The sequence below is a fragment of the Acinonyx jubatus genome, chromosome C2 (assembly GCF_027475565.1).
Source record: "Acinonyx jubatus isolate Ajub_Pintada_27869175 chromosome C2, VMU_Ajub_asm_v1.0, whole genome shotgun sequence".
NCBI classification, from domain to species: Eukaryota; Metazoa; Chordata; class Mammalia; order Carnivora; family Felidae; genus Acinonyx; species Acinonyx jubatus.
In genome coordinates this window covers 104,904,001-104,930,149 of record NC_069384.1, presented here as the reverse complement: position 1 = coordinate 104,930,149, position 26,149 = coordinate 104,904,001, and the positions used below count along the sequence as shown (strand labels likewise).

At 34.7% G+C, this 26,149-nt stretch overlaps 1 protein-coding gene across 1 annotated transcript in view; it reads left to right on the top strand.

Moving 5' to 3' along the window:
* Positions 1 to 26,149, top strand: part of RSRC1 (arginine and serine rich coiled-coil 1) — a 414,930-nt gene that overhangs the window by 183,493 nt on the left and 205,288 nt on the right. The window contains exon 5 of the mRNA XM_053221270.1: positions 13,962 to 13,998. Coding sequence (XP_053077245.1) covers positions 13,962 to 13,998 — 37 coding nt within the window. The remainder of the gene's footprint in view (positions 1 to 13,961; positions 13,999 to 26,149) is intronic.

Here is a 26,149-nt window from a genome sequence, read left to right as displayed (position 1 = left end):
AGACTTGCTCGAGGGGAGGTGGAGTGGGTGGAGGGATGGGTTAATTAGGTGATGGACATTGAGGAGGACACTTTTCAGGATGAGCACTGGGTATTGTATGTTAGAAGAGATGAATCACTGGGTTCTATTCCTGAAACCAAGACTACACCGTATGTTAACTAACTTGAATTGAGATTTTAAAACATTCTGATGAATGTATCACTGAGATAAACCCAAAGAAGTCAACCATTAGGTCAAAGGTTTTATGTGTATTATTGAGAATTTGAAATTTTTCAATTTCCCTCTGGAAAACTTGCATTATTTTTTGTTCTTGTCAGTAGGATATAAGCATACCTGATTCTTCACACTGTTGCTAACACTGGAAACATTGTCATTCGTTTTCATCTTTGTTTGCTAGGTAAAAAATGACATTTAGTTTTATCTTGAAGATTTGTGCACTCTGATATTTTTCTTTTTGTGAATATTGTGAGAATTTAATGAGATTTTAAATAGATGAGTAAGCTTAGCACCTGGCAGATATTAGCCAGTCAGTAAGGGTCAGTGTTCATTTTTCCTTAAATCCTCACCCCTTTGTAGTCTCCTTCCCAATCATGGTTCCAATTAAGGAGTAGGAGAATACTGTAGAATCTTGTTTCCTTGTTGAGGTTATTGTTTAGAGATTGACGGTAATAAATTCTCTCTTGATTAAAATTTGGGCAATGAACTCGGGCTGCTTGGTTTCAAATCTACATTTTAGTCGCTGATGGAGTTGTACTGTGTGATCTACCTAGCCTCTCTCAGCCTCAGTGATCTCATCTAAGTAGTTTTATACTTAATTTATAAGAATTAAATGAGCTAATTTCTGTAAAGCACTTACCACAGTGCTTGGCACATACTATTTCATATTTCCTCAGAGGTAGAATTTATGAGAAGATTGGTTTACTTAGACAAATAACATGATCAAAGATTAAGTGCAAAGAAGTCTCTAGGAAATGGAAAATTGTGTGATTTGAGCAAGAACCATGAATTCTAGACTGAGTATTTTTATTCATTAAACAAAGAAAGAATTTTGGGAGTTTTATTTCCTAGCACTATTGGGTACTTAACCTGCTTGAAGTCACACCTTAGATTTGTGTTTCCTGCTAGAGTATCAGGGTAGTTACACAGGAGAACATCAGAGGGAAGACAAAAAGCATCAAAAGATGTTAATACTTGGGGCACCTGGGTGGCTCTGTTGGTTGAGCATCTGCCTTGGGCCCAGGTCATGATCTTGCAGTTCATGGGTTCGAGCCCCCATATCAGGCTCTGAGCTGTAAGCTGAGAGCCTGGAGCCTGCTTCAGATTCTGTGTCTCCCTCTCTCTCTGCCCTCTCCTGCTTGTGTGCTCACCCGCTCTCTCTCTCAAAAATAAATAAATAAACTTAAAAAAAAAAAAGGACATTAATACTTGAAACATTAGTTTCTGAGTTACTGAAAATTTGCTTTTCTCAGGAAAAAATATACGCATGTTGCATTTTCTCTCAATTTTAGCAACTGAAGACATTAATAGAATACTTATATGTATTTGTTACCTTTTATTTAGGATTATTGACTCTGTATTCCATATAGTTAGATATTGGTTTTATGAAGTTGTTGGGACACAATTTTATGATAATGGACTTTTTTAAGTCCAAGTTTATTTTATTTAGTTTATTTAGAAGTTTATTTTTAATTGTATTTAAATTTAAAATATTATAAATAATAATGAAAGTTTAAGTTATATTTAAATACAAGTTTATATTTACATAAATATATTTATATTTTTGTATAAAATTTTATAAATTTATAGTTTATATTTATATAAACTTTATGTTTATATAAATATAATAAATATGTAAGTTTAAATTATTTAGATTTAAGAACAGAGATGAAATATACTGGTTTATTTCCCCTTTTAAGAATTATTTAACCCCATTCCTTCAGGTGAAATTAACATTACATAAAATTCACAAGTGATTTTTAAATTTTTTTTTTAACGTTTATTTATTTTTGAGACAGAGAGAGACAGAGCATGAACAGGGGAGGGTCAGAGAGAGGGAGACACAGAATCTGAAACAGGCTCCAGGCTCTGAGCTGTCAACACAGAGCCTGACGCGGGGCTCGAACTCACGGACCGTGAGATCATGACCTGAGCCGAAGTCAGCAGCTTAACCGACTGAGCCACCCAGGTGCCCCTACAAGTGATTTTTAAATGTAATGATCAGTTATTCTATTTTTATACCTCAGTTTTATTTAGAATAAGAAATCTGAAACAAACCAAATGTCCAACAGTAATAGATAAATTAACTTATTGTGCATCTATGAGCAGAATGGTAGGTTAGCAGAAAAAAAATTATATGTAAATACATTTGTTAACACCTGAGAAGCTGTTTATAATATGTAATTAAGTAGTGAAATAATTGAAGCTACACAGAAGACAATCAATGATGATCCTTTTTTTTTTTTTTTTTTTTTTAAGAGAGCAGGGGAGAGGGGCAGAGGGAGAGAGAGAATCTTAAGCAGACTCCACACTCAGCTGGACGTGGGGCTCAATTCCATGACCCTGAGATCATGACCTGAGACAAAATCAAGAGTCAGAAGTTTGGGGTGCTGGGGTGGCTCAGTCGCTTAAGCGTCCGACTTTGGCTCAGATAATGATCTCACAGTTCTGTGAGTTCAAGCCCCGCATCAGGCTCTGTGCTGATAGCTCAGAGCCTGGAGCCTGCTTTGGACTCTGTGTCTCCCTCTTTCTCTGTCCCTCCTCCGCTCATGCTCTGCCTTTCTCTCTCTCTCTCTCTCTCTCTCTCTCTCTCTCTCTCTCTCAAAAATAAACAAAAAAAGAGAGTCAGACATTCAACTGACTGAGCCACACAGGCGCCCTGATGATCCCATTTTTGTAAGACAAAAATTGGTGTATTTGTGCATATGCGTAAGAATGGAGGAAAAATATAAAACATTTTGAGATAATATGTTGGCTAATGGGATTTCAGGTGATCTTTGTTTTTTCCTTCATTGGAACCAGATGTGATTTTGAATTTTTCTACAATAAACATTTGTTTTTTAGAGGGCTACTGCTAGCCCATATGACACCTTTGTGCATATTACAAAATGATGTCCCTTCTTCCTGTGGATGTGGTACCACACCAGGATACACTGCTTGGGTGTACAGTAAAACCTTGGATTGTGAGTAACTTGTACTGCAAGTGTTCTGGAAGACATCAAACATTTCTAATAAAGTTGTTTTTTAATGTTTATTTATTTTTGAAAGAGAGAGAGAGAGAGAGAGAGAGAGAGAGGGAGGGAGGGAGAGAGAGTGAGGGAGGGAGAGGGAGACACAGAATCCAAAGCAGGCTCCAGGCTCTGAGCTGTCAGCACAGAGCCCAACCCAGGGCTCGAACTCAGGAGCCAGATCATGACTTGAACCGAGGTCAGATGCTTAACCAACTGAGCCACCCAGGAGCCCCTCTAATAAATTATAACTTGATAAACGAGTGATGTCTTGCAATGTAAGTAGTCTGTGATGCCGAATGTCACATGATTGCAACTGAGCTAATGGTTCTTCTCTCTCTCTCTCCCTCTCCCTCCCTCTTGCTCCCTCTCTCTCCCTCTCTCTCCACCCCCCCACTCTCTCACTGCGGGATTGTGGGTGATCCTCTCCCATGCTCAGATGCTCGGTCTCAGCCCATGGTGTTTGGCAGAAATCAGTGATTTTTCAGAACATTGGAAGGTGCCCACAACTGGCACTAGTGTGTTTTTTGTCACTTCAAAGCACCTATGGACAGTTCTTTGCTTTTCCGTACAAAAGGCTTTGCTTCATTCTAAGTCAGGCTGCCTGCAGATATAGACCCTTGCCCTTGCTGCCTTATTGCCAGTTAAATTAAATACAGTATATGACAAGAGTTTATTAATACTGTACTGTCGTGAACATCTGTGTGAGGGTATACAGTGGCCCCCATGCAGAGAAGATTCCATTCAGCCATTCAGATAGCAGTGATTCTGTTAGTGATAGTGAAAGTCATCCTACATAGTAACCCTCCTCTTTCTCGTCTCCCTCACACCAGCCACGAAGGTTTTCACAGATAAATGCAGGTTAATTTATTTTTCTTTATATTTTGTATTGTCTTTATTACTTTATATTACATTACAGTATTGTAATCATTTTTATATGAATATTTTTGGATTGTGGAATGAATCATATGAATTTCCATTATTTCTTATGGGGAAATTCGCTTTGATATACAAGTGCTTTGGATTGTAAACATGTTTCCTGAATGAATTATGCTCGCAAACCAAGGTTTTACTGTATGTAGCTTTTAGCTGCCACTGCCGTTTCTTTCCCTTTTTTCCTCTCTCATGAACAACGTGCACAATTGTACATGATGGCCCTGAAAACTTACAAAATAACAATTATTTAAAATTAAAGACTGTAAGTAATATTTTTCTTGCACCTATTCTGGGCTGGATACTCTCCTTACTTGACCTCTACCAGGTTATGTGGGGCCTTTGAGCTCACTCTCCCTGCCTCTTCTTTTCTACTTACCCAGTCTGCTCACATGCAACCAGTCCTTCAGGATACTGCTAAAATTACCCACCTCTTTGAAATATTTTCCAACGACTATGATACATATGGCAATTTCTCCTTTTTCTGAACTTCTCTTGGGCTAGATCAAGAACATGGATTGAAGGGGGTTGTGGTGAATGGGTTGCATCTCACCTGCTAACTCAAGACAAATGGTAGTGACTCCTTAGAGCACCATCTTGAGAAAGATTCTTGAGCTACAGCTGGTCTCAGTGAGAAAGAGGATTGTCATTGACTAGGAATGTTAATCCTGCATGTGAGAAATAGCAGAAAGGTAGCATGTTCACATGCATTCTCCTACCTTGCATGGACATTAGCTATTTTGTGTAACACTCTTGGTTTGACAAAACAGTTTTAAATATCTAAGGCATAGATAAATTATCTTAATACTTGTACTTTTTTTTGGTTGATGATGTTTGGTTATGTTATTGTTATTTTATATCTACTCAGAATTTATTATGGAGATAGGTATAAGGGTGCTCAGTAAATTTATTTCTCTTGTTCACTCTTGCTGTTCCAAGTCTCTTTCTAGTATAATTTCTCTTGTATCTGAAGTATTCCTTTAGCAGTTCTTTAGATCAGATATATTAATGATGAATTCTCTTAGTTTTCCTTCCTCTGAAACTGTTCTCTAGAACACACACAACTGCAAAAACATTGAAATCTCTTTTCTTTCCTTTGTATACCATTTCTGTGAACTTTAGAACCTGTTTATGTGAGTGACAGTAAATGGCTTAATTGACACATACCAACTTAAGTGTTCACCTTCCCGTCACAGTAAGCTCAGTGTGTATCTTAAGTCCTCAGCTGTTTAATATGTTGACTGGATGCTCACTTATACTTGTAAAACTAACTAAAGAATCTTGAAAAAAGAATAGTACATTTAAAATTCAGTAACCATGCTACAGTTGTTTGTGCAAATGATTTGTAAGTTCTAGAGCATAATTTATTGCAAATAGGAGATAAAAACTTACTTGTAAAAAATACTGAACTGCAGTAACATAAGAATATACATTTTGAGCCAGTGATATGTAAGTTATTCTCCAATCAGGAGAAAAATGCTAAGAATTCTAACCAAACTGGTAAGTTGAAATTGAGAATTCCGGAAAGATCTTTTTGGAACTTAGAGCTGATATTCTGTATGTTTCTTATTGGGATTAAAATGTAAAAAACATCAGGTAATTGAGAAATTATTTTTGTTTACTTTTTCAATACACTTTATCATTCTGCTCCTTTCAAAGAGATCAGGTTAGAATGTGCTTGTATCGGGATATACATGGTATTTTTATTGTATGCTAGCATTGTGTGCTAGCCATTGGGCTAAGCTTTTTATATGTATTTGTTATTTGAAAAGTAGACTGACTTTCATTTATAGGTATTACAGTTGGAACAGATTTTGAGGTGATTTAAAAAGCTAACATCTGTAAGGGGCGCCTGGGTGGCTCAGTCAGTTGAGCGTTGGACTAGGCTCAGGTCATGCATGATCTTGCGGTTTGTGGGTTCAAGCCCCGCATCGGGCTCTGTGCTGACAGCTGAGAGCCTGGAGCCTGCTTCGGATTCTGTGTCTCCCCCTCCCGTTGCCCCTTTCTCATCACACTGTCTTTCTCAAAAATAAATAAACATTTAAAAAAAATTTTTTAAAAAGCTAACATCTATAAAGATATTTCTTGATTTTGAAAGTGGAATGCACTCATTGGTTCATTATTGGTCTGTCATATTGAATCAGTCTTTACTGAGTAACTTCTATATACATGCTGATTCTTTTTTTAATCCTTTATTTGAATTTAAGAATGAAAAAACTAGAGAAGATCCATAACTTGACAAAGTTATTTAGTAAGTAGTGGAGTTGGAATTTGAACCCATGGTTTTCTTAGATTAATATATATTACTAAATTTTTTGTTAATAACATTTGATACATGACATACACATGTAAAATTATTAGTGATTATTTGAGATGGGAGATATAGATTTTTTTTTTTATTTGTAAGTCAGGATTTTAAAAACCTTGTCTGCCATTACATTAAAAAAAAGACAAAAACCTCATGTAGATTTTTGCTTTATGAAAGAGATATAAATTGTGATAAGACTCTCATCATATAACTATAGGAAACTACAGCACAGTAATCTTTTAGAAGTGGATAATATACTTAGTTCATGACAAAAAAACCTGTAAAATTTTTTATTTAGGAATTACTCTGTTTTCTATAATGTTTGTGTACATTTTATATGGGATAATACATAAATATATTTAATCTTTTATTTCTTAAAGACTTGTTCAGTGAAATGATACTTAGTGCTACTTTAGTTAGTTACCTTCATTATGGTTTCTGAGTATTTTATAACTAAATACCCACTGGATTTTGGCTTGCCTTATGAAATGGCTTTGATTTATATTTATTTTGTTAACTTTTCTACTCTCCACCTAAAAGAGTCACTTTTCTTTGGATGTCTTTTATTTATTTAATTTATTTTTAAACTGTTACTTTTTTTTATAGTCATATATTTGAGCTTTTTTTTTTTTAATATATGAAATTTATTGTCAAATTGGTTTCCATACAACACCCAGTGCTCATCCCAAAAGATGCCCTCTTCAATACCCATCACCCACCCTCCCCTCCCTCCCACCCCAAACTGTTACTTTTATAAACAAATCCATAATAGATTTCAGATGTAATAAGGAATGAGAAAAATCATTTACTTTTACTGGGACAAGCAAGTACTTTTTAAAAATTTAAACTTATATTTTGCAAATATACGTGCAAAATATGAAGAATAAGGAAGAATGCCTTCATCAGAAGGAATAGAGTTTTTCACAAATACTATTGTTAATTGTGACTCTTTGACCTGATTCCCTTAGACCATTATAAAACCTGGATTATCACTTTGGTGTAACATTGTTCCTAGTTCTAAAAAAATCTTTGTTTGTTTAGATATTTCCTGAGAGGCTATAAGCTTTAACATAACAACAGCTTCTGGATTTAGAACATGCTTCCTTTGGCAAAATAATGAAATGTGTGCCACAAAGTTAAATTAGTATCCTTCTTTTTAAATTTTTTCTTGCCTGCCATGGTATGATTGATGCATGGCATCTTTATGCTCAAAAGAGACCTAATATTGGAGCTGACAGGTGCCACCAGGTTTATTTAGGACAACCTCAGCCTCATCCCAGTTAGTTTCAAAATGTCTGCCTCATACATGTTGAGCCCAGTACTGCATTTCCTGCTTTAGAGCCTCGTGTAGTGTCAACATTACTATCTGTGCTGCCTCAACTACAAATTGGATGAACAGCCCGTGACACTTTTTCAATATTATTACATTAAACCAAGTGGATTTTGATTGATAACCTAATATTCAACTAATGCAAAACATCAATCATGGCAAGTATATTAATTATTTAATATTGCAGTCTAATTCAGAAATCGATGTGCTGCATGAGGGGAAGGGAAACTCATGGTTCCCAGAAGATTTAAGACAGGGAATGATTAAAAAAAGACCTGCTGTACTCCTGTGTGTTAGTTCGATACAAATCTTTATTCATTTGCCAATAATTTCTTCCCATTTTCCACTTCAAGACCATTTTATCAGTTTTGAGACCTATAATTGAATTAAGTCTGCTTTCAGCACAGGGCAAAAGGAGTTGCACAAATATTGATGAAGTCATGACAGGGACAACCCAAGAGACAGACCACTAAAGAGGACAGAGTTTATACCATTTGTTGCAAGATCCCTATGTCAATGTCTTGGATCTTGCCTCTCTATTTAAAAAAATTTTATTAAGACTTTTGGAGCCACTTTAAGACTTGTATTTAAATATGTATTATAAAAACAGATTTCTGTAGTACGTTACAGTTTATAGTGTTCCTTCATATGTATTATCTTCTTTTTTCACAGCCCCCGTCTGCATTAGTAAGGCAAGTGTTAACAGAGTCTTCATATCATTGGTGGACAGTCTTAGCTCAGAGAAGTTGGATTGTTACCAAGCTCATGCAACTGTTTTGTAGTACAGCTTAAATTTGAGTTTAGGTATTCTGCTTCTGAAGCCAGGGTTATATATCATGCTGTCTTGTGTAGAGTTTATGTACTCATGATGTTTTATTTGTGTTTTTTTGAGGTGGCCACTTTTCCTTGTCTTTCTGCCCAAAGTAAGACTAAAGAAAATTGATTTTCATAGAAAACTTGTTGAAATTTTGGTGTCGCAATCTATGATACATATTAAATTTTAGGAATATGTAAACCTTCTGGACATAAATAAACATTTCTTAATCTATTATGTCTTTTACTAGAATAGAATGTCCTTTTCCATATATATCTCAAAAGATATATATGTAGGTATGTTATTTGGAGGAGGAGTTGCTTAAATATATTTTGTCATGAAACTTACTACCCCAGTTTTCTTTTGGTTCAAATTTGCCTGGTTATATCTTTTACTCTCCCTTTTTTGGAAACTTTTCTGAATCCTTTTGTTTTATGTATATCTTGTAAATGACACATTGCTGGATTTTGTTTCTTACCCAATCTGAGAATCTTCTCTGGCATTTTGTTTCCACCTCATTTGGATGAACTTTCTTTAGTTTTCTTTGTAGTTACTAATTGCTTAGAATACAATAATTACTATGTTCTAATCCAACCTTTACTTGCCTTGTCTGGTTGCTTCATCCTGAATTTACTTGTCTTCTTACTGTGTTACATTCTTTAGAACTTCTTTCAAATAATGTCTTTGTGTAGTGAATTTCCTGAAAGCTTGCATGCTGAGAATTTATTTTTTCTTCAATTTAAATAATAACTATTAGCAGTATCAAAATTACAGGTTCACAGTCCTTTTCCTTTAACACTTTGTCTTGGAAGTTCATACTCCATACTTTATACTCCAGCAGTAGTGTTGAGACATTTGATGTCAGTGTTACTCTTCCTGTATGGAGAGGTATGCTTTTTCTTTCTGGAAGCTTTAGCCTTTGTTCTTGATCTATAGCAGTCTTAATTATCCTTATATTATGCTTTGCTGTGGATTTTCTCTGAACTAGCCTGTTCACTACTCTTTGTACCCTTTCAGTCTAAGATTTTATATCTGGGAATTTTTTGTCATTATTTCTTCAAATATATTTTCTCTCCTATTTTGCCTTTGCTTTCATTCTAGGGTTCCCATATTATATAGATGTTGACACTTATATTCTTATCTCTTATTTGTTCTGTCTTTTCATCCCTTTCCTGTGCCTTCTGGGAGAGCTCCACCCAGTGTACCAGGTCATCAGCTTATTCTCTGTAGCTATTATGCTTTCAACTTGTCCTCGGAGTTCTTTATTTCAAACAACTGTATTTTTGAAATATATGTATTTTTAATATTTATTTATTTTTGAGAAGAAGCATGAGCAGGGCGTGGGCAGAGAAAGAGGGAGCGCAAAGATCTGAATTGGGCTCTGCGCTGACAGCAGAGAACCCAACCCCAGGCTCAAACTCATGAACTGTGAGATTATGACCTGAGCCTAAGTTAGAGACTTAGCCTTAGACTGAGCTACCCAGGCACCCCCTCAAACTCCTGTATTTTTAGTACCCGCTATCTCATATTGATTCTTCTTCATAACTGTTTATTTTGGTATTCAGTTTCCAAAAACCTTTTATCTGTAAAGATGTTAGTATGCTTACAGTATACTCTTGCCCAGTTTGTTCTTTTTTCCTCTGGATGAGGTTGCTCATTTGTTGTTTTTTTTATTCCTGTGCTTATTCCCCTCAGAGGTCATACAGTTTACCTTATGGACTTCTCTTATTTCTTTGCAACAATCAGCTGCCTTGGCTAATAACTTTAGAGGGGTAAAATCTCAGATCTGACGTGTGCTTTTCTGGGATAATTTAAAAACTAGTGTGTGAAGCCTCTAGCATTGTACTCTGGCTTCTGTCAGCTACATTTTCCATAGTGTCCTCATACTCCTTCAAAACCAAAATAGAACAAACCAAAACAAAACAACCACACACCACACACGTACAAACAACTCTTAACACTACTTTCCCACACAACTGCTCACTGTTGCAGTTGGCCTTGCTCTCTTGTGTGGAGTGGAGATAGAGTAGGGCCGGGTAGAACCTCTCAGGGACCTGAACTGGTTGCTACTGATTCTCCATTCAACCTTGTCTTCGTGTTTAGATGTCAGATCCTTATTAGTTGAATACATACTCCGATGCAGGCACTGTATTGGGTGCTGGGATATAAAAATTTTACAGATGCAATCCATGTTCTCAGGGTGTCATTGGGACATTTTAGTGGTGTCAGTGGGAAAGTAAATAGGTATTAATAGTAAAGTGAGGTAAATTATGTGATGAGAACACATGGGAAGAGTTGATTAGTTTTTTTGTGAGGAAGGGAAAACGTTTCCTTGCCAGTATGGATTGAGTCCTTAGGGATATTTTGTTGTTGTTGTTTTGTTTTGTTTTGTTTTTGTTTTTAAGCTAGGTAAGGAAAGACTAGAAGAGGAGTATTTCAGGTGGAGAGAGCAAGTGGTTTAGTGGTAAGGGAAGCCAGGGTAATAATTTCTTATGGCTATTGCTGTCACAGTCTTTGTGATGTAGCTTTGGCAAGATGACAGAGGGAATAAGTGAACTAGAGTGGAGTAGGATATTGTGGCTTTTAAAAAGGGAATGACATGATCAAGCTTACATTTTAGGAAGATCTTGCTGTATTACGGAGAATGAATTGACATGGGGCAAGGTAGGAGCCATCGGGACCCATCAAGAGGCTTTTGCAGTAGCCTGGGAGAGAAAAGATGATGGCCTAAAATAAAGTAGGTACTCTGAGGATAGAAAGAAGTAGCTAAATCAAAATGGTAATTAAGGATGTTAGATGGCCAAGACTCTACTCTGTGGTTGATTACATTTGCTTACATTTGGTAGTGGAGGAAAGGGCATGTGTCAAGGATGATCCCTCGTTTTCATTCAGGTGTACTATTCAAAATGCCTATTTCCTAAATAAGAATCACTTGGAAATATAACAAAGCAATAGTCTAACCAAACTTTTTTTTTTTTAAGTTTATTTATTTTGAGACAGAGAGAGAGAGAACAAGCAGAGGAGGGGGAGAGAGAGAGCAGGCTCTGTGCTGTCAGCATGGAGCTCGGCATGGGGCTCGATCCCACAAATGATGAGATCACGACCTGAGCCGAAATTAAGAGCTGTACGCTTAACCAACTGAGCCACCCAGGTGCCCCAAGAACAGTTTCTTATCCTTGATCCCAAAATGCAAATAGTTCAAAATACTGGGAGGTTTTCCCTGAGCTCGTAGCAAACTCAATTGATAGCAAAACCAACCCTGAAATGAAGTTATTCCTAGTCTTTGTTTATCCCACTTTGGGTGGACATTCGTGTTTCTTTCACAATTATTTATGTGGACAACGATGAGATGCTGCTTCAAACCGTGCTGCCAGTGTTACATGACATACAGTATACTCTCTATACCTTATTACGTTTCTAAAATCCAGAACATTCTGATGAAGGATGTCTAGTCCCAGTGGTTTCATAGTAAATTATGGACTTGTACTTTGAATCTGAGCAGTTTTTGTTCCTTTTGTTGCAGTGTTATTTTCTAATAAGAACCATTACGTGACATTGTAGCCATGGGGACAAAATGAAGTAGATGCTTGTCATATAGTGCAAACTTCAAGTTAGACTGCCAAGTGAAGGTATAAAACTGAGTAAAGTAGGCTTCTGTTTGGGTTAAAAAAAAAAACAGAGAAGAAGGATGCACGCGTGCGCACGCGCACACACACACACACACACACACACACACCTAGAATATCGTTAGAAAGACAAAGAGCTAATATCTGATTAAGAACTGGGAGTCAGTGGTGGGAGGAAGACTTTATTGTTGTGCGTGCACACACATATTGCACTGTCAGATTTTTCACTATATGCATTATTTTTTTGTTTAAATTTTAAGTTACAGTGACTGTATGAAAATGTCTTTATGAAAACATAAATATTTATTTGACTTCTAGTTCAAGTAAATGAATTAACTTGATAACAATAAAGTTAAAAATAATTATTTATGTACGTATACAATTAAATATCTCTACAATGTATTCCTGTCATTTGTCATTAGGACTGCATCCAAAGAATGAGTTTCAGAAATCCTTACATTTTTAAGTGTTGAATATACAGTATTGATACGATTGCCAGAAGCAGAAAGTAGAGAAGAGAATGGCTAAAGAGGAGTCCTAATCAGTAGATGTTGTAATTTATTCTCAGTGTGCCAGACTAGGCAGTGAGAGCAAAAGTTGGAAGCCATGAGTATAGTTTTCAGGCAGCAGATCTGAAGGGGAAAACGATAGGGAAATTTGGAAAGATTGTGTAGCAAGACAAAGGAAACAGATAAGTATATTTTTGGCAGAGAAAATTGGAGATAGAAATAAGGAGAAGAAAAGTAAACTTGGGGCCCCTTTAGAGAAAGAAAGAGGTGTGAGGGAAAGATTAAACATCATGAATGCAATATTGTTGTTGGATGTTTCATAATTATTTTCTGCAATGTAGTGTAAGTTATACTTTCATATTAAAAATACAAAGCTTGGTATTTATGATGGAATTAAAATACTACTTGGTCTGAGTGAAGAAATTCTAAGTCCGTTTGTCACTAATAAACTAGTATAAACCAGAATCAAGGGAAAAATCCAATTATTAGCCACATTTTACCAAATATATATTTAAATTATCTTTGTGACTTAGTTCCATCAGCAGTCCTTTTACAGTGAAAAGCAAGAAGTTAAATATTTAAAATATATCATGATATTTGATGTTTGTGTCTTATTTGATGAGATTTTGTTTTTTACTATTACAACAGGTCCTGATTTGTAGTGCACTAAGTTAATAAAATTAATGTCAGGGAAAAACTTGTTAATATTTAGTTACTTAGCTATATAGTCACAAACGTATTCTTTATGTGTATATTTTTTTATATAAAAATGAAACCATTGGTGGATGGATATTTGGTAAAGCAAAAAAAAGTAACATGTCAATTGTAGAATCTAGGTGGTAGATAGAATCTGTATGAACATTTTGTAATAAATGGAGAAAACAAATTCTAATGAAAGAGCTAATGTGAAATAAATAGATGTTTTGTGAATAGTAAAATAATAGTACACTTGAGTTCCTTTTGTTCTCTGCTTACTGAAAAATCTGAAACATTCTGTTAGTGGATTACCAGTTTTAGTGGTAATACTATTAGATGTAAATAAGTTATTTGTTTCCTTTTGATGGAAATTGTTTTGTCCTTCAAACCAGTGTTATTGTGAACATTAGTGAAGATATATGAAAAAATCATAAGGTTTTATAAAACATATTTGAGGTAAATGTAAATTATAGCAGACAAGTGTTTAGCAACTATTTAGAACTTTTATTTTTCTATTTTAGGGAATCCGGAAACATCAAAGCTGGATTAGAACATCTGGTAAGTTCTAATTTTCTCTTGAACATTTGCATCATCTTTGATATCTGCATTCTAAATGAACACTTTTGAATGAGCTTTGAATACCTTGTATTGAGAAAGTCAACCATTTCCCAAAGGGTCAGCTTACTGTTATTATGTGAAGGCACTTACATTTTCATTTATCTTATCATTTCAAGGGAATTTAAAATTTTTTTAAATTACTTTTTTTTTTTTTTGATGTAGAGATGAAATAAAATGGATGACAATCCTTGGATTGATGATTGCTTTAATTATAAACAAAAATGTTTGGTGTAGAATTTTTGGCATATCTTGATCTGACAAAAACAAGCTTGTGTTTTAAGAAAAACACAATCAAATATTGCATGCATAAATATGGTATGTTTTAGCAATTTAACGGCTTTGAAAGAAGGGCACAGCTTTGTTTTTCCTGATGTCTCTGCTTTATGAATAATGCATCGGTTTAAACTACATTCCGTTTTAGAATATAAAATAATTGAGATGCGGAATTTTTGGTTTAAGTAAACATTTTTAAAGTACAAATGAAATTCAGACTGACTTAACCTTAGAATCTATCCATTGATCAAAAAATTAGAGAAACTGTTGTGTTATACCAGGTCCAAAATTCATTTAGCTCACTGCATTGAGTGTTCATTACAACATTAAGTAGTTCATTTAAACAGAGCATTATAAAGTCATGCTCTGGTTTCTGGTCAAATCCAAATGTTGAATAATTAATGATAGAGATTCTTTTGTAAATACAATCTAAGTACTTTTTTAATGCGAGACTTCATTCCTATATCATATTGTAGCTTTGTTAACTATTAATGTGCTTTTGTTTGCTCCCACTAAAACAAACAGTGGCAAGAGCCAGCTTCATTTTGACGTACAGTAGTTTTAGAGTTGGAAGGGGTTTTTAGTTTTCCTTTCAACAGCTAAAGAAAACTGAGGAAAGCTAGACTTTAAAAAAATGGTCTTAATAAGTACAGATTAATTATTAAGAAGCTATATGTAACAACCTTGTTTAGAATATTTCAACTATATGTTTGTCCAGATTAGTAGTAAGTAAATAACACTGTTATTATTTGAAATTATTTCCTGAATCCCAGTTTGTCACTTCATAGTAGCATATATATTTAGGAAATATGGACATTAGAATAAAAATGTTAATCTAAAACAAATTCCAGTATCGGTTGGGGGCTTACAATAAGGAAAAACAGCTACCATTGTGCCAGAATGAGCTTTTATACTCACTTATAAATTGTTATTTATTGAAAAGACTTCATATTTCTTGTTTCATATGCCTCAGTAAATAATAATTAATTTTTTTAGTTTAAATTTTATATTTTTTTATATTTACTAGTATGAACTCATCTTCAGTGATTATTTCATGCATTTATACTCTACTTATAATCTTGTTCAGCACTGGTTTTCTAACAGCCTTGGGTTGCCAGGAAAGCTCCCCAAAGCAGGTGGCACTCCAGACTGCCACTGCCCACTTTAATCAGAATGGTTTCACTTTTAGTTATTTTGTACATTTTTAAATTTTTAAAATAAGATTTTATTTGAAGAAAGAGTTTTCCAACTAAAAACGCTTAAAACCTTTGATCAAACATAGCTACTTATTAAAGTCAGGAGTAATTATTAATTATTCTTGATCCTAAGTTATATTTCATTTTCATCTGGGTCATACACATCAAATATATTTCAAAGATAATGTATTTTAGGATAAGAGAGGCAGGATTAATACAACAGGTAGTGAAGTAGATAATTTTAATGCATTTATTTAGATTGTTCAAAAGACTCTATAGCTTGACATTGTAAAATTGACCCACTGAGTGGGAACTATTAACAATAGCATGAATATATTAACATGTAACATAATATCCTATATACACACACCTATATACATATCATACTGCCTTGTGCACTACTGTCCTGTAAAGTCAGTGATATTTTTCACAACTGCCTAGGATGGAAGTGAACTCAAGAATTTATTATTTGGGTGGCATCCTGGTGGCTCAGTCGGTTAAGCATCCGACTTCAGCTCAGATCATGATCTCGTGGTTCATGAGTTCGAGCCCCACATCGGGCTCTGTGCTGACAGCTCAAAGCCTGGAGCCTGCTTTGGATTCTCTCTCTCTCTCTCTCTCTCTCTCTCTCTCTCTCTCTCTCTCTCTCTCTCTCAAAATATAAACATTAAAAAAAAGAATTTATTATTTGAGCATTAATGAAACCTGTCTGTCTAGCAGCTATGGGCTCTGTAGGTTTGTGTCTCCTCAGTTTCCAGCTGAGAAGATACTTACAGCCCTTACCACCTAGCACTTGTAGCCCTTCTTTGAATTGGCTGTGTAGCTAAATACAATAGATTATGATCTTTAAAAGTATATGGTATAAAATTAAGAACATTCCACACAGGTGGTATTAATTTCTTTTTTATGTTTCCATAATTTTCTGTTTTTTTAAATTTATTTATATTATCATAGAGAATTAAAATTGCTCTAAGAGAGGGTAGAAGCAAGTATAAATTTAAGTAAGCTAAGAAAGGGGTCCTTGGCTGGCTCAGTCAGTGGAGCATTCAACTCTTGATCTTGGGTGTAGAGATTGCATTAAAATAAGGTCTTTTAAAAATAAAAAAATAAAAATAAATAAGCTAAGAAAAATGACATGCATCATATTATACTTGCCACAAGGACACATGCACGGTTGTACTACTATTGTATTCTGTGTTTATGGACTCTTCTTGTAACACTAGAAAGGAAAAGGTGTGGGGAGAGAAAAGAGTAGGGTAGGTGGACTGTGTTGCCCTGGAATCTCTTCAAGGGCTGATCTCATTGATTTGTCACAATCTCTCAAACTCTCAATTCAGCCTTTGTTCTATCATTTCTTTTTTCCTGTGTTGCTACCTTCTCCTGGGAACTGTCCAGCATGTCATTCTTTGCTTAAATTTTTTACTATATTGCCCAATCCTATTTTATTTTTCTTTTCACAAACTTGTCTGCTACTCGTAAAGCCTGTGTGTGTTGAAAGTTCTAGACAGGGTCTTTGAAGGTCAGTGCCTCATCATCCATTGGTGATTTTTGCCTGATGATTGTAAAATGGAGATTTTCTACCACTGCCTCCCATATTTAGCAGTCAGCATTCGACTTTAAGGAAGAGCCCACCTGTATTTCTTGTTTTCTCTATTTATTGTGAACAAGGACTCTTGGATATTTATTTTATTAAATAGCTTATTAAAAAAAAATTTTTTTTTTATTTTACTTATTCTTTGAGAGAGAGACACAGACAGAGACAGAGCGTGAGCAGGGGAGGGGCAGAGAGGGAGACACAGAATCCATAGCAGGCTCCAGGCTCCAAGCTGTCAGCACAGAGCCCAACACGGGACTCAAATCCACGAACAGTGAGATCATGACCTGAGCCAAAGTCAGATACTCAACCGACTGAGCCACCCAGGAGCTCCTTATTAAATAGGTTATTATCCATTACTTTTCTTATTTATTTTGATGCTTCTTGTCCCAGATTTGTCCAGGGAGTATCCTTTCAAGATGGCTTTTGGATCGTTTCTACATACCCCATCATTTTTAAAAACACTTCTTTATTTTCTGGCACAACAAGATGTTCCAGGCTCATTTGAAACCTTCCCTGTCCTACTCATGGAATCAGCTATTTCTTCAAATTACCCTATTTCATTTAGAGGGAAATGGTATTTATGAATCAAGGTCTGGACATGTGATATGTCCACTGTCTCTGGGATTTCATTACTTCTTGGACTTTTTAGTCATAGATTAAATAGATAGGTGGGTGGGTAGGTAGGTAGGTTGATATTTGGGACTTAGATGCTTAGATAGGTATTTTTTTTTAAGTTTATTTTACATTTATTTTGAGAGAGAAAGAGAGAGAGAGAGAGTATGCAAGTGGGGGAGGGGCAGAGAGAGAGGGAGGGAGAGAATCCCAAGCCGACTCCACGCTATCAGCGCAGAACCCAAGGTGGGAGTCAATCTCACGAACTGTGAGATCATGACCTGAGCCAAAACCAAGAGATGGACCCTTAACCGACTGAGCCACCCAGGTGCTCTGAGAGGTAGGTAATTTGAAGAAATTATGAGTCCGACTAACATCTCCAATTTCAATCCAAAGCACAGAATTCTTCCTTGTTGTTCCTCATTTCACATTTGTATTTCCCTTTATTCACAGTGAGAACTGTGACTCCTCACAACACCAATACATTTACCCATTTGCTCAATTATGTAATACATTCAAAATAGTTTTGAAATTGCTACAATCATATCTTATGAAAGTTAAAACTTCATAGAGTTCAAGATTTGTTTCAAGAGTTTATTACAGTTTATTTCAAGTTTATTCAAGAGTTCTTTTCCTCCTTGAGTGTAGTTAGGTAATTCATTTGAAATATGATTGCATGCATATGTTTCTGTTTGTATTCAATTTTAGGTGCCTTTGTCCCCATTCTTGTTGATTTAACTGTATGGTTGGATATGTTAACATGCTTCCAAAATTCAAAATATTATACTAAGTCAAAATACTATACATAATACATCTCTCAGAAAGCTGTCATCCCCTTTCTTTCTAGCTTGTTCTCTTCTGTCCTTTATAGATGGCCAATTTTATTAACCTCTGATTTATTCTTCTTATGCATCTTCTTGTGAAATAAAGCATATATGTACATATATGTATATGTGTGTATTATTCCTATATCCTCTGTCTTACAAAATGTAGCACATTTATTTTTTTGTACTTTGCTTTTTTTTTTTTTTTCTCTGTCTTGGAAATCACTCCCTAATTACTGTGGGTATCATTATATTTACTATGTTTCTTTTTCTCTTTGTGTCTTCTTTATTAAGGGTATGAAATTTTAGCCTACTTATATGCCTGCCACACTTTAATAGATGCTGGCAGAGGACATGAGATTTCTGGGTCAGAGACACAGCTCTTGTATTACTAACAGCACCAAAGGTAGCACATAATACATGGTTATATAGGTTCCCTTTGACATACAAGTACCAAGGGGTGATGGTGCATACAGTGGGTTTGTGTTGTAGCTGAGGGAATATTCTTTAAGGGGCTGACAGAAAATTGGCCCAAACTTTGCCCAAGAGAAAAACATTACCTTTAGTATCCTAATTTGGTAGCAGAACTGCCTGATCCAATCAAGGGGGAGTCTATATCTTCCAAGACTTTACTATACAAAACATCTTTGAAAAGATAGTTCTGAAGAAAGGCTATTGGCTGATATAAGGTGTGCAGAACCTATGGAGAATTGTCTCTGAAGAGCTATTATTATTATTATTGTTAATTTAGAAAGGTTTGTGGTTTTTTTCTAGGGGTTACCTTTATATCTTTTATAATGTATAATGCTTTTACTATCCCTTATTCCTACTTAACCTTTTAAATGGCATCCCTCACTTCCCACCTGTTATCTTTGTAATAGCCAGTGCTCCTATTGTACTTTGCTTTCCTCATTTTCCTCCCATTTCTTCTTGTATTCTTGCTACTCTGTTGGAATATGTGATGTTTGCATACTGTCTGTCTATCCATGCTGTCACCTTTTTTTAGAATCACCTCTAAAATTAACCGTATTGCATATTTACCATCAGCTTGTTTGCTGATGTTTCCCTCCTTGTCCCCTGTTTTGTGTGTAACTCATCTAGTATATTCTTCAGGACAGCCTCCTGTGTACAGTATTCCTTGAGATCTTGCACATTCTAAGCTGTTTCTCTATGGTTTTACTATTTGAATGACAGTTTGACTGGACATAAAATCCTTGACTTACAGTTTTTTCCCTTGACTTTCTGGAAAATGTTATCCTGCTCTTGATATTTGTGGCACTAGCCTTATTTTCTTAACCTTGCGTATTACTTGATTTTTTTTTTTTTTTTTTTTTTTTTTGCCTTGAGACATTGCCATTTTTTTCATTGTCCTTGTTTTACTAGGATGATTCTCAAAGTTGATTATTTCCGACTACTTTTGGGTTTTTGTTTTCATATGTAGACCTAAGTTTTCTCACTTCTGGAAATAACTTTTTGGATTATAATACTAAATATTAACTGTTCCATTGTTTTGTTTTCTTTTTCAGGGATTCCAGTTATACATGTTTTCTATATAATTATATATAGAATCTTTCTTTGCTCATCTTTTATTTCAGTCTTTTTGAGTCTTTGTACTACTTTACTTTGTTTTCCAACAACTAAGAACTAGTTTGCCTGGTTTTATTTACTATTTCTTAGCAAATTTTCATTCAAATTTATTCTTCCTTGGATACCTTATAATTTATTCTTCACTTCTGAAATCGTTTTTCTTCCATATCTATTTTTACTTTTTGAATATCTGAATGTTCTCGGTTTTCTTATTTGTCCGAATAAGCCTTGTGCTTTGGGTTGATTTTAAGGGAAGAATTTTTATCTGTTGAAATGTTTTGATTTACATTTTCTGTTTACTGCTTCTTGTAATAGCTTTATATGGGGTTGATTTGATTTCTTTCCTCCTTTCCTTTCTTCCTTTCTTTTGAAAATTCTAGACATTTTGTAGACAGGGCTCCTAGTTCAAGGGTACCTGCTTCTGTAGTAAAACAAATGTACTTTCTTTAATGGCCATTGGTGGGGTGTGGCAGGGATGAAAGGGTTTGCATGTTTTATTTCTGTTTAGCTGTTTGTTTCTTCTCATTTTCTTCTTTCTTGTCACTGTCACGTATTTATCTGATTTTCTCCGAGAAGCAGTGCTTCCTGAGGCTGCCACTTCAGTCCACTCACTTTCAAGCCCCTTCCCTCTAGCTGGTGCTGTGGTAACACCAAACCCTAGATCTGTGTTCACTATTTTGGCACTTTAGTGTTGTACTTTGTTTTACTGGGGATTTTTTGTTTGTGCTTCTAGTTTATGTATTAAACTTATGATTCCTATCAGGATGGGGAGGGCTCTGTGAACATTTTTACCTCAAAGAGAAATTCATAATGGAAAATGTTGGAAATCAATGTTGAGTAGACTTTGAATCCTGAGTAGTCCTCCTATGGGAATCCTGCAGGAATTGTCAGCAGAATTAAACACAAAACATCTCAAACAGCTCAGTGACCATATCTATTTAAAGACTTAGAAATGAGTGAATACACTGCTTATAATGTTATGCTTAGTTAGATTTCATAATTAACTTAAATAATACTTTTTATTTGGTGAAGAATCCTATACAAATTAAAGACCTCTGGTTATGATCCCAATATATGTCTGTTAACACAGAAGGGCTGAAGGAGTGGAGGTGGGTGGTTATTAGGTGATGTTGCTCCTGGCTTTTTTTTTTTATTATTATTATTAATGATGCCCTAAAGGTGTAGAAAATTAACTCTAAGCTCCCTTCTGGTATGTCAGAGGGACCTGACTCCATATTTTTCTACCATCTTATGTTTTAAAATTCTAGATAATGCAGTGAGTAGTTATTGAACTACTTAATGGGGACTAAAACATTTACTGTTTAGAGTGTTTTTAATGCAGTCAAGTGGGATTTCTACATTTTAATTTTTATAATTATAGAAAACATATAAAGTGTTGCCATTTGATTACAATATAGCTATTGTTTCATTAGCAAACTATAAAAATAATGCTATCCTTTTCTCTGGGAATAGGCATTGAGATCAGAATATATTAGGTTGAGCTATGTGAAAAATTGTCACTTTTTTTGTTCAAAATAGTCTGTAGGTTGTTTCAGACTTGAAAGGACTGCTGTGCCGTGCCCCCTTTGGCGGGGAATGAAGTGAATTATCCTGATCACTATGATGTGTCTAAGGCTCCCCGTGTTCACTTTTCTGAAGAGTCAAATAATTGGAGGTGGGGGGACATGTGATTTCAGTCAGTCCTTCACTGTTTTGAACGTGCGTATGAGTCTCCTGGAAATACTGTTTTATACTCAGGTTCTGATTCTCTGGGTCTGGGGTGGGACTTGAGATTCTCCATTTAGCAAGCTCCCAAGAGAGAGATAAAGCTGCTAGTCCAGGGGCCACCAGGAAGAAAGGTACATTGAAAGGCATTGACTTGAAAGACCTGTATCCAGTGAACAAGGTCCTCTGCATGTGATGAAGAATCTAGAGGCTTCCCCCATATACCCATTGAGTATGATTCTGCAGCCTATAAATGATAAGTTGGTGTTCATAAACCCAGACAGATGGACACTCCACAGGTTTATAGAAGGACAAAAATTTGTTGTCTACCTCTGCAAGAGTAACAGAGGGACCATTTTTTTTCTCCTTTCTTTGATTCCAGATATTAAGTTCTATATTTCAGGGCTAAAGCTGGACACTAGGACTAATAATACCTTGCTCAGTCTTAGGTAGAAAATTAAATAAGTGATAAATCTTTTAGTAAAAACGGTTACAAGTGTTTACTACTTTAAGTGGGATTTGCTTTCTATTAATAGTTGAATAGTGAAAGAACTCTGGAGCCATACCTGTGGGTTTTTTCTCCCCACAGAGGTCTCATTTATGTTTCTTATATTGTATAACATTTGAGAGTGATGACCTACTTGTCCTTGTGGTCAGGTAACACAGTCTGACCATTTTAAGTGTTGAAAAGCAACTGTCATTAATAGCTTGTTTAGCCCATCAGTGGTTTGTAGAATATAGTTGCTGCTTGCCAGAAATGTAGGCAGGCCCATTGCTATTATACCTGCTCATCAATAATACTACTAATCCTAATAAAAGCCCTTTCCTCTTTGTTTTAGGTTGTTTTGCATAGAACTTGGAAACAAAACTGCTGTAGTTTAGTTCACAGACTAATAATTTTATTTAATACAAGGATAAACACAGTTAATGTAGTATTGTCATACTTTTGAGGATTCAGTTGACAAACAACGTGAACTAGAAAATGCAAACAGAAGTTATAAACCCTATTCTAAAGTCACTTGTCTTCCATCTGTTACATCTTTAAATATCTGTTTTATTTTAATATTTCCCCACTGTGTTCTGAAAAAATGTTTCTGACATTTGTCCAAATGAGTTTGAGAATATAGTTATCTCAAAATGCGCTGACATTACTGATATAGTCTATATATTTATTAAACACTGATGAAAAATATGTATTACCTCATATAAGGACTTCAGCATAATAGATCCCTCTCCTCCCAGCATTTTAATTTATTTTTCTTACCTAAGCCAATATATATTTGAGGTTTAGGGTAAATGTGCATATTAAAACTGACACTTTCTTCAAACGGTGATCATGAAATAAAACAGCATGAAGTTTTTCTTTTTGGAAGATCAATTTCATAAATCTTTTCTTTTAACAAATAAGTGTGTCTTATGAATGTGTGAAAATTAAAATACCTTTAATGTGGATTAAATGTTAATGTCATATTACTGTCATGATTTCTTAGGCAGTTTACAGGTCTTAAGTCTGAGGACTGGCTCACATGCTAGTCAGAAACAATGCCATTGCTACTGACATGTCTCTGACATGTTTGGATCAGTTACAAGTTTATTAAAAATTGCTCCTTCAAAGAGTGATTAGTAAATATTACCCAGTTGTCCAACAGAATGAACTTGGGCCCTTTTTCTACCCTCCCTCCATCCCCTCTCTTCCAAAGATCTGTTGTTACATTTTTAAGACATAATGGTCCCAGGAGAAAATGGTGGCCAGTTATCTTTAAAAAAATTAATAAATAGATAACAAGATGTCCTGCAATTTTCATGATCTTACTAATAGTCTCATATATATGTTTAATCTAGATAAACTTCATTTTTTTAACTTTTATGCACATGTGCTTGTTAAAGCTTTATAGAATAAAGTAAATATTCTAAGCGCATTAAATCACCTGCCCCCGCCGCCCCCAACTTCCCATTACTGAAAGTCAGTCCCTCCTGAAGCCACCAGAGTAACTGAATATTGTATTATTATTATTTGTGTTATTATTATTATCATTTGTATTCTGGTTTAGGACACTGTAGGTTCTGCTTCATTGCAAAGAATCACACAAGGTACCTGGTAGTTATTTCACAGCTTTCTCAGGATCTAAGATCTGTGACTAGAGAGAGACAGCTAGCAGCAGAGGCAATAGGATTGTTTTCTGTTTCTCCCATCAAAGCATTAGGAGTTAAGATGGAGGGTGTCTTTGTTACAGTGGTATCTTTGGCCACACTCATTACCATTTGCCACAGAATCATAGCATCTATATTTAACTTTAACACACACAGAACGAGGAGTCAGGAGAATCTGATTTTACTGTTTGACCTCTAGCAATGCACACAACCTCTCTGTTTTACTTTTTTCATTTACTCCTTATTAATGGGATGTTAAAATGGTGTGTGAAAATTTATAGAAACAGACTTTCTACAAGTATATCATAATTACTGTAGAGAAATAAAAAAATCTTAACTTTTCTAGTTATGTAAATAACTTGGGATTGCTAAAAACAGTGTCTCATTTCTAATATGCTTACAGTGAATTGTGAGAAAATGTTGTACTTTGTCTACTCACATCCTCTCCCTTTAAAAAATTTTACTATACACTTAAAAAATTATAAAGTAATACATGTTCATTGTAGTGGGTCAAAACTGATAAAAAAATGAATGTATCTTCTCTTATCTGCCACTAATCCAGTGTTGATTTAGTACGCATCTTTCTATACTTTTTTCTCTTCCCAGATATACTTACGCATTTATTACTTAACTTTTTTGTTTACTTATAAACAAAATTATGATATTTTACAACTTGTACTTTTTGTTTAGTGGTGAATACGATGTGTATATATACACACATGAATCTGGTTTTTGCTAGAAATCCCTGTCAAAATATTGGAATTTACTACTATTACCATTTTATTTCAAACATTCATAGGGGAAGTTTGAGGACTACATAATTTGCATTTTAAGGAGTCAGTGCAGATTTAATTTTATTGCCGCTCTTGGTTACCTCTATTATAGTGAATGAAAGAACTAGCTTATGATGAAATTTACAGTGATCAATAGAGGAAGGAATGGGTTACTTTATTAAAGAAAATGCTACTTGATATTTGCAAAAAACAATAAGGAAAGATAATTAGATTAGAAAAGGAACAAATGACATCTTTAAATATTTTGCAGACTTATTAGTGGCTAGTATTTTTAAATTTGAAATTTTGATGTAACTGAGTGATATATACTGCAGTATTAAATCTTGGTATTTACTGTATCATATAATTTATTTCTTTGTTGACCCTACCCTTTGAATATTCAGCTTTGTATTCTCAGCACCTCCTCTTGCAAATATTAAGTATTTATTGAATTGTTTTGAAATTGAAAGACAAGAAAATTGACATATTATTTAGGAAAGTTATCACAATTTTTTTAAAGAGGGGATGGGTTCAGTTTATTTTTTAAGTTTTTTGTAACCAGTGGAATGAATGGAAAAAAATCAGATGCTGAAAGCTTGAGCTTCCAGTGGAAATCATTAGGAACTTCTCTTCCATGATTTGGATATATATATATATAGTCTTTTGACTGAGTATGTATGAATATTACTGCCCAGGAAAAAATTACTTTTGCTTAGTGTTTTTACGTGGAAAGTTAGCCAGAGTGCTGTAGAAGCACTGTTTTAGGATTGGGTGGACTGGGTCCAAGTACTGGCATCTAACCATTAGAGGATTCAGTTTGTTCATATGTAAAGTAAGAAATATGAACTAGATAATTTCCAAGGCTCTTTCTAGTCTCAAATATATAAAAATCTTTGTATGTTTAGCATATAAAGTCTTGTGTGCTTGAGACACTGCCTGCTTTAGATGACAAAGTTAATTGAGATTGATCAGAATGTACTTAGCTATATATTGCTCTATTAGAGAATCATAAACAATTTGTGTATATAAAATTGTGTGTAGATAAATAAAGTTTATTCAGAATCATTTTTGGGTTGGGTACCATATTATTTGTTGTAAGTATTTTAATAATATTTATGCTAAGAAGAATATGATAATATCTCAGAAAATTAAAATTTAAAGGGCACTGCTAATAGAGAAAACATGTAAGGGACAGTTTCAGATAAACTCTTTCCAGTAATTTAATTTCATTTTTGCCTTCCCAGTTTTATTTTTGAAAAGGGGAGATCTAAAATATAAACTTCCTATTTATTTTTCTTACTAGTCTCTAATTTCTAAATTTTTACTTATGAAATTTTAAGCACACAGACCTAA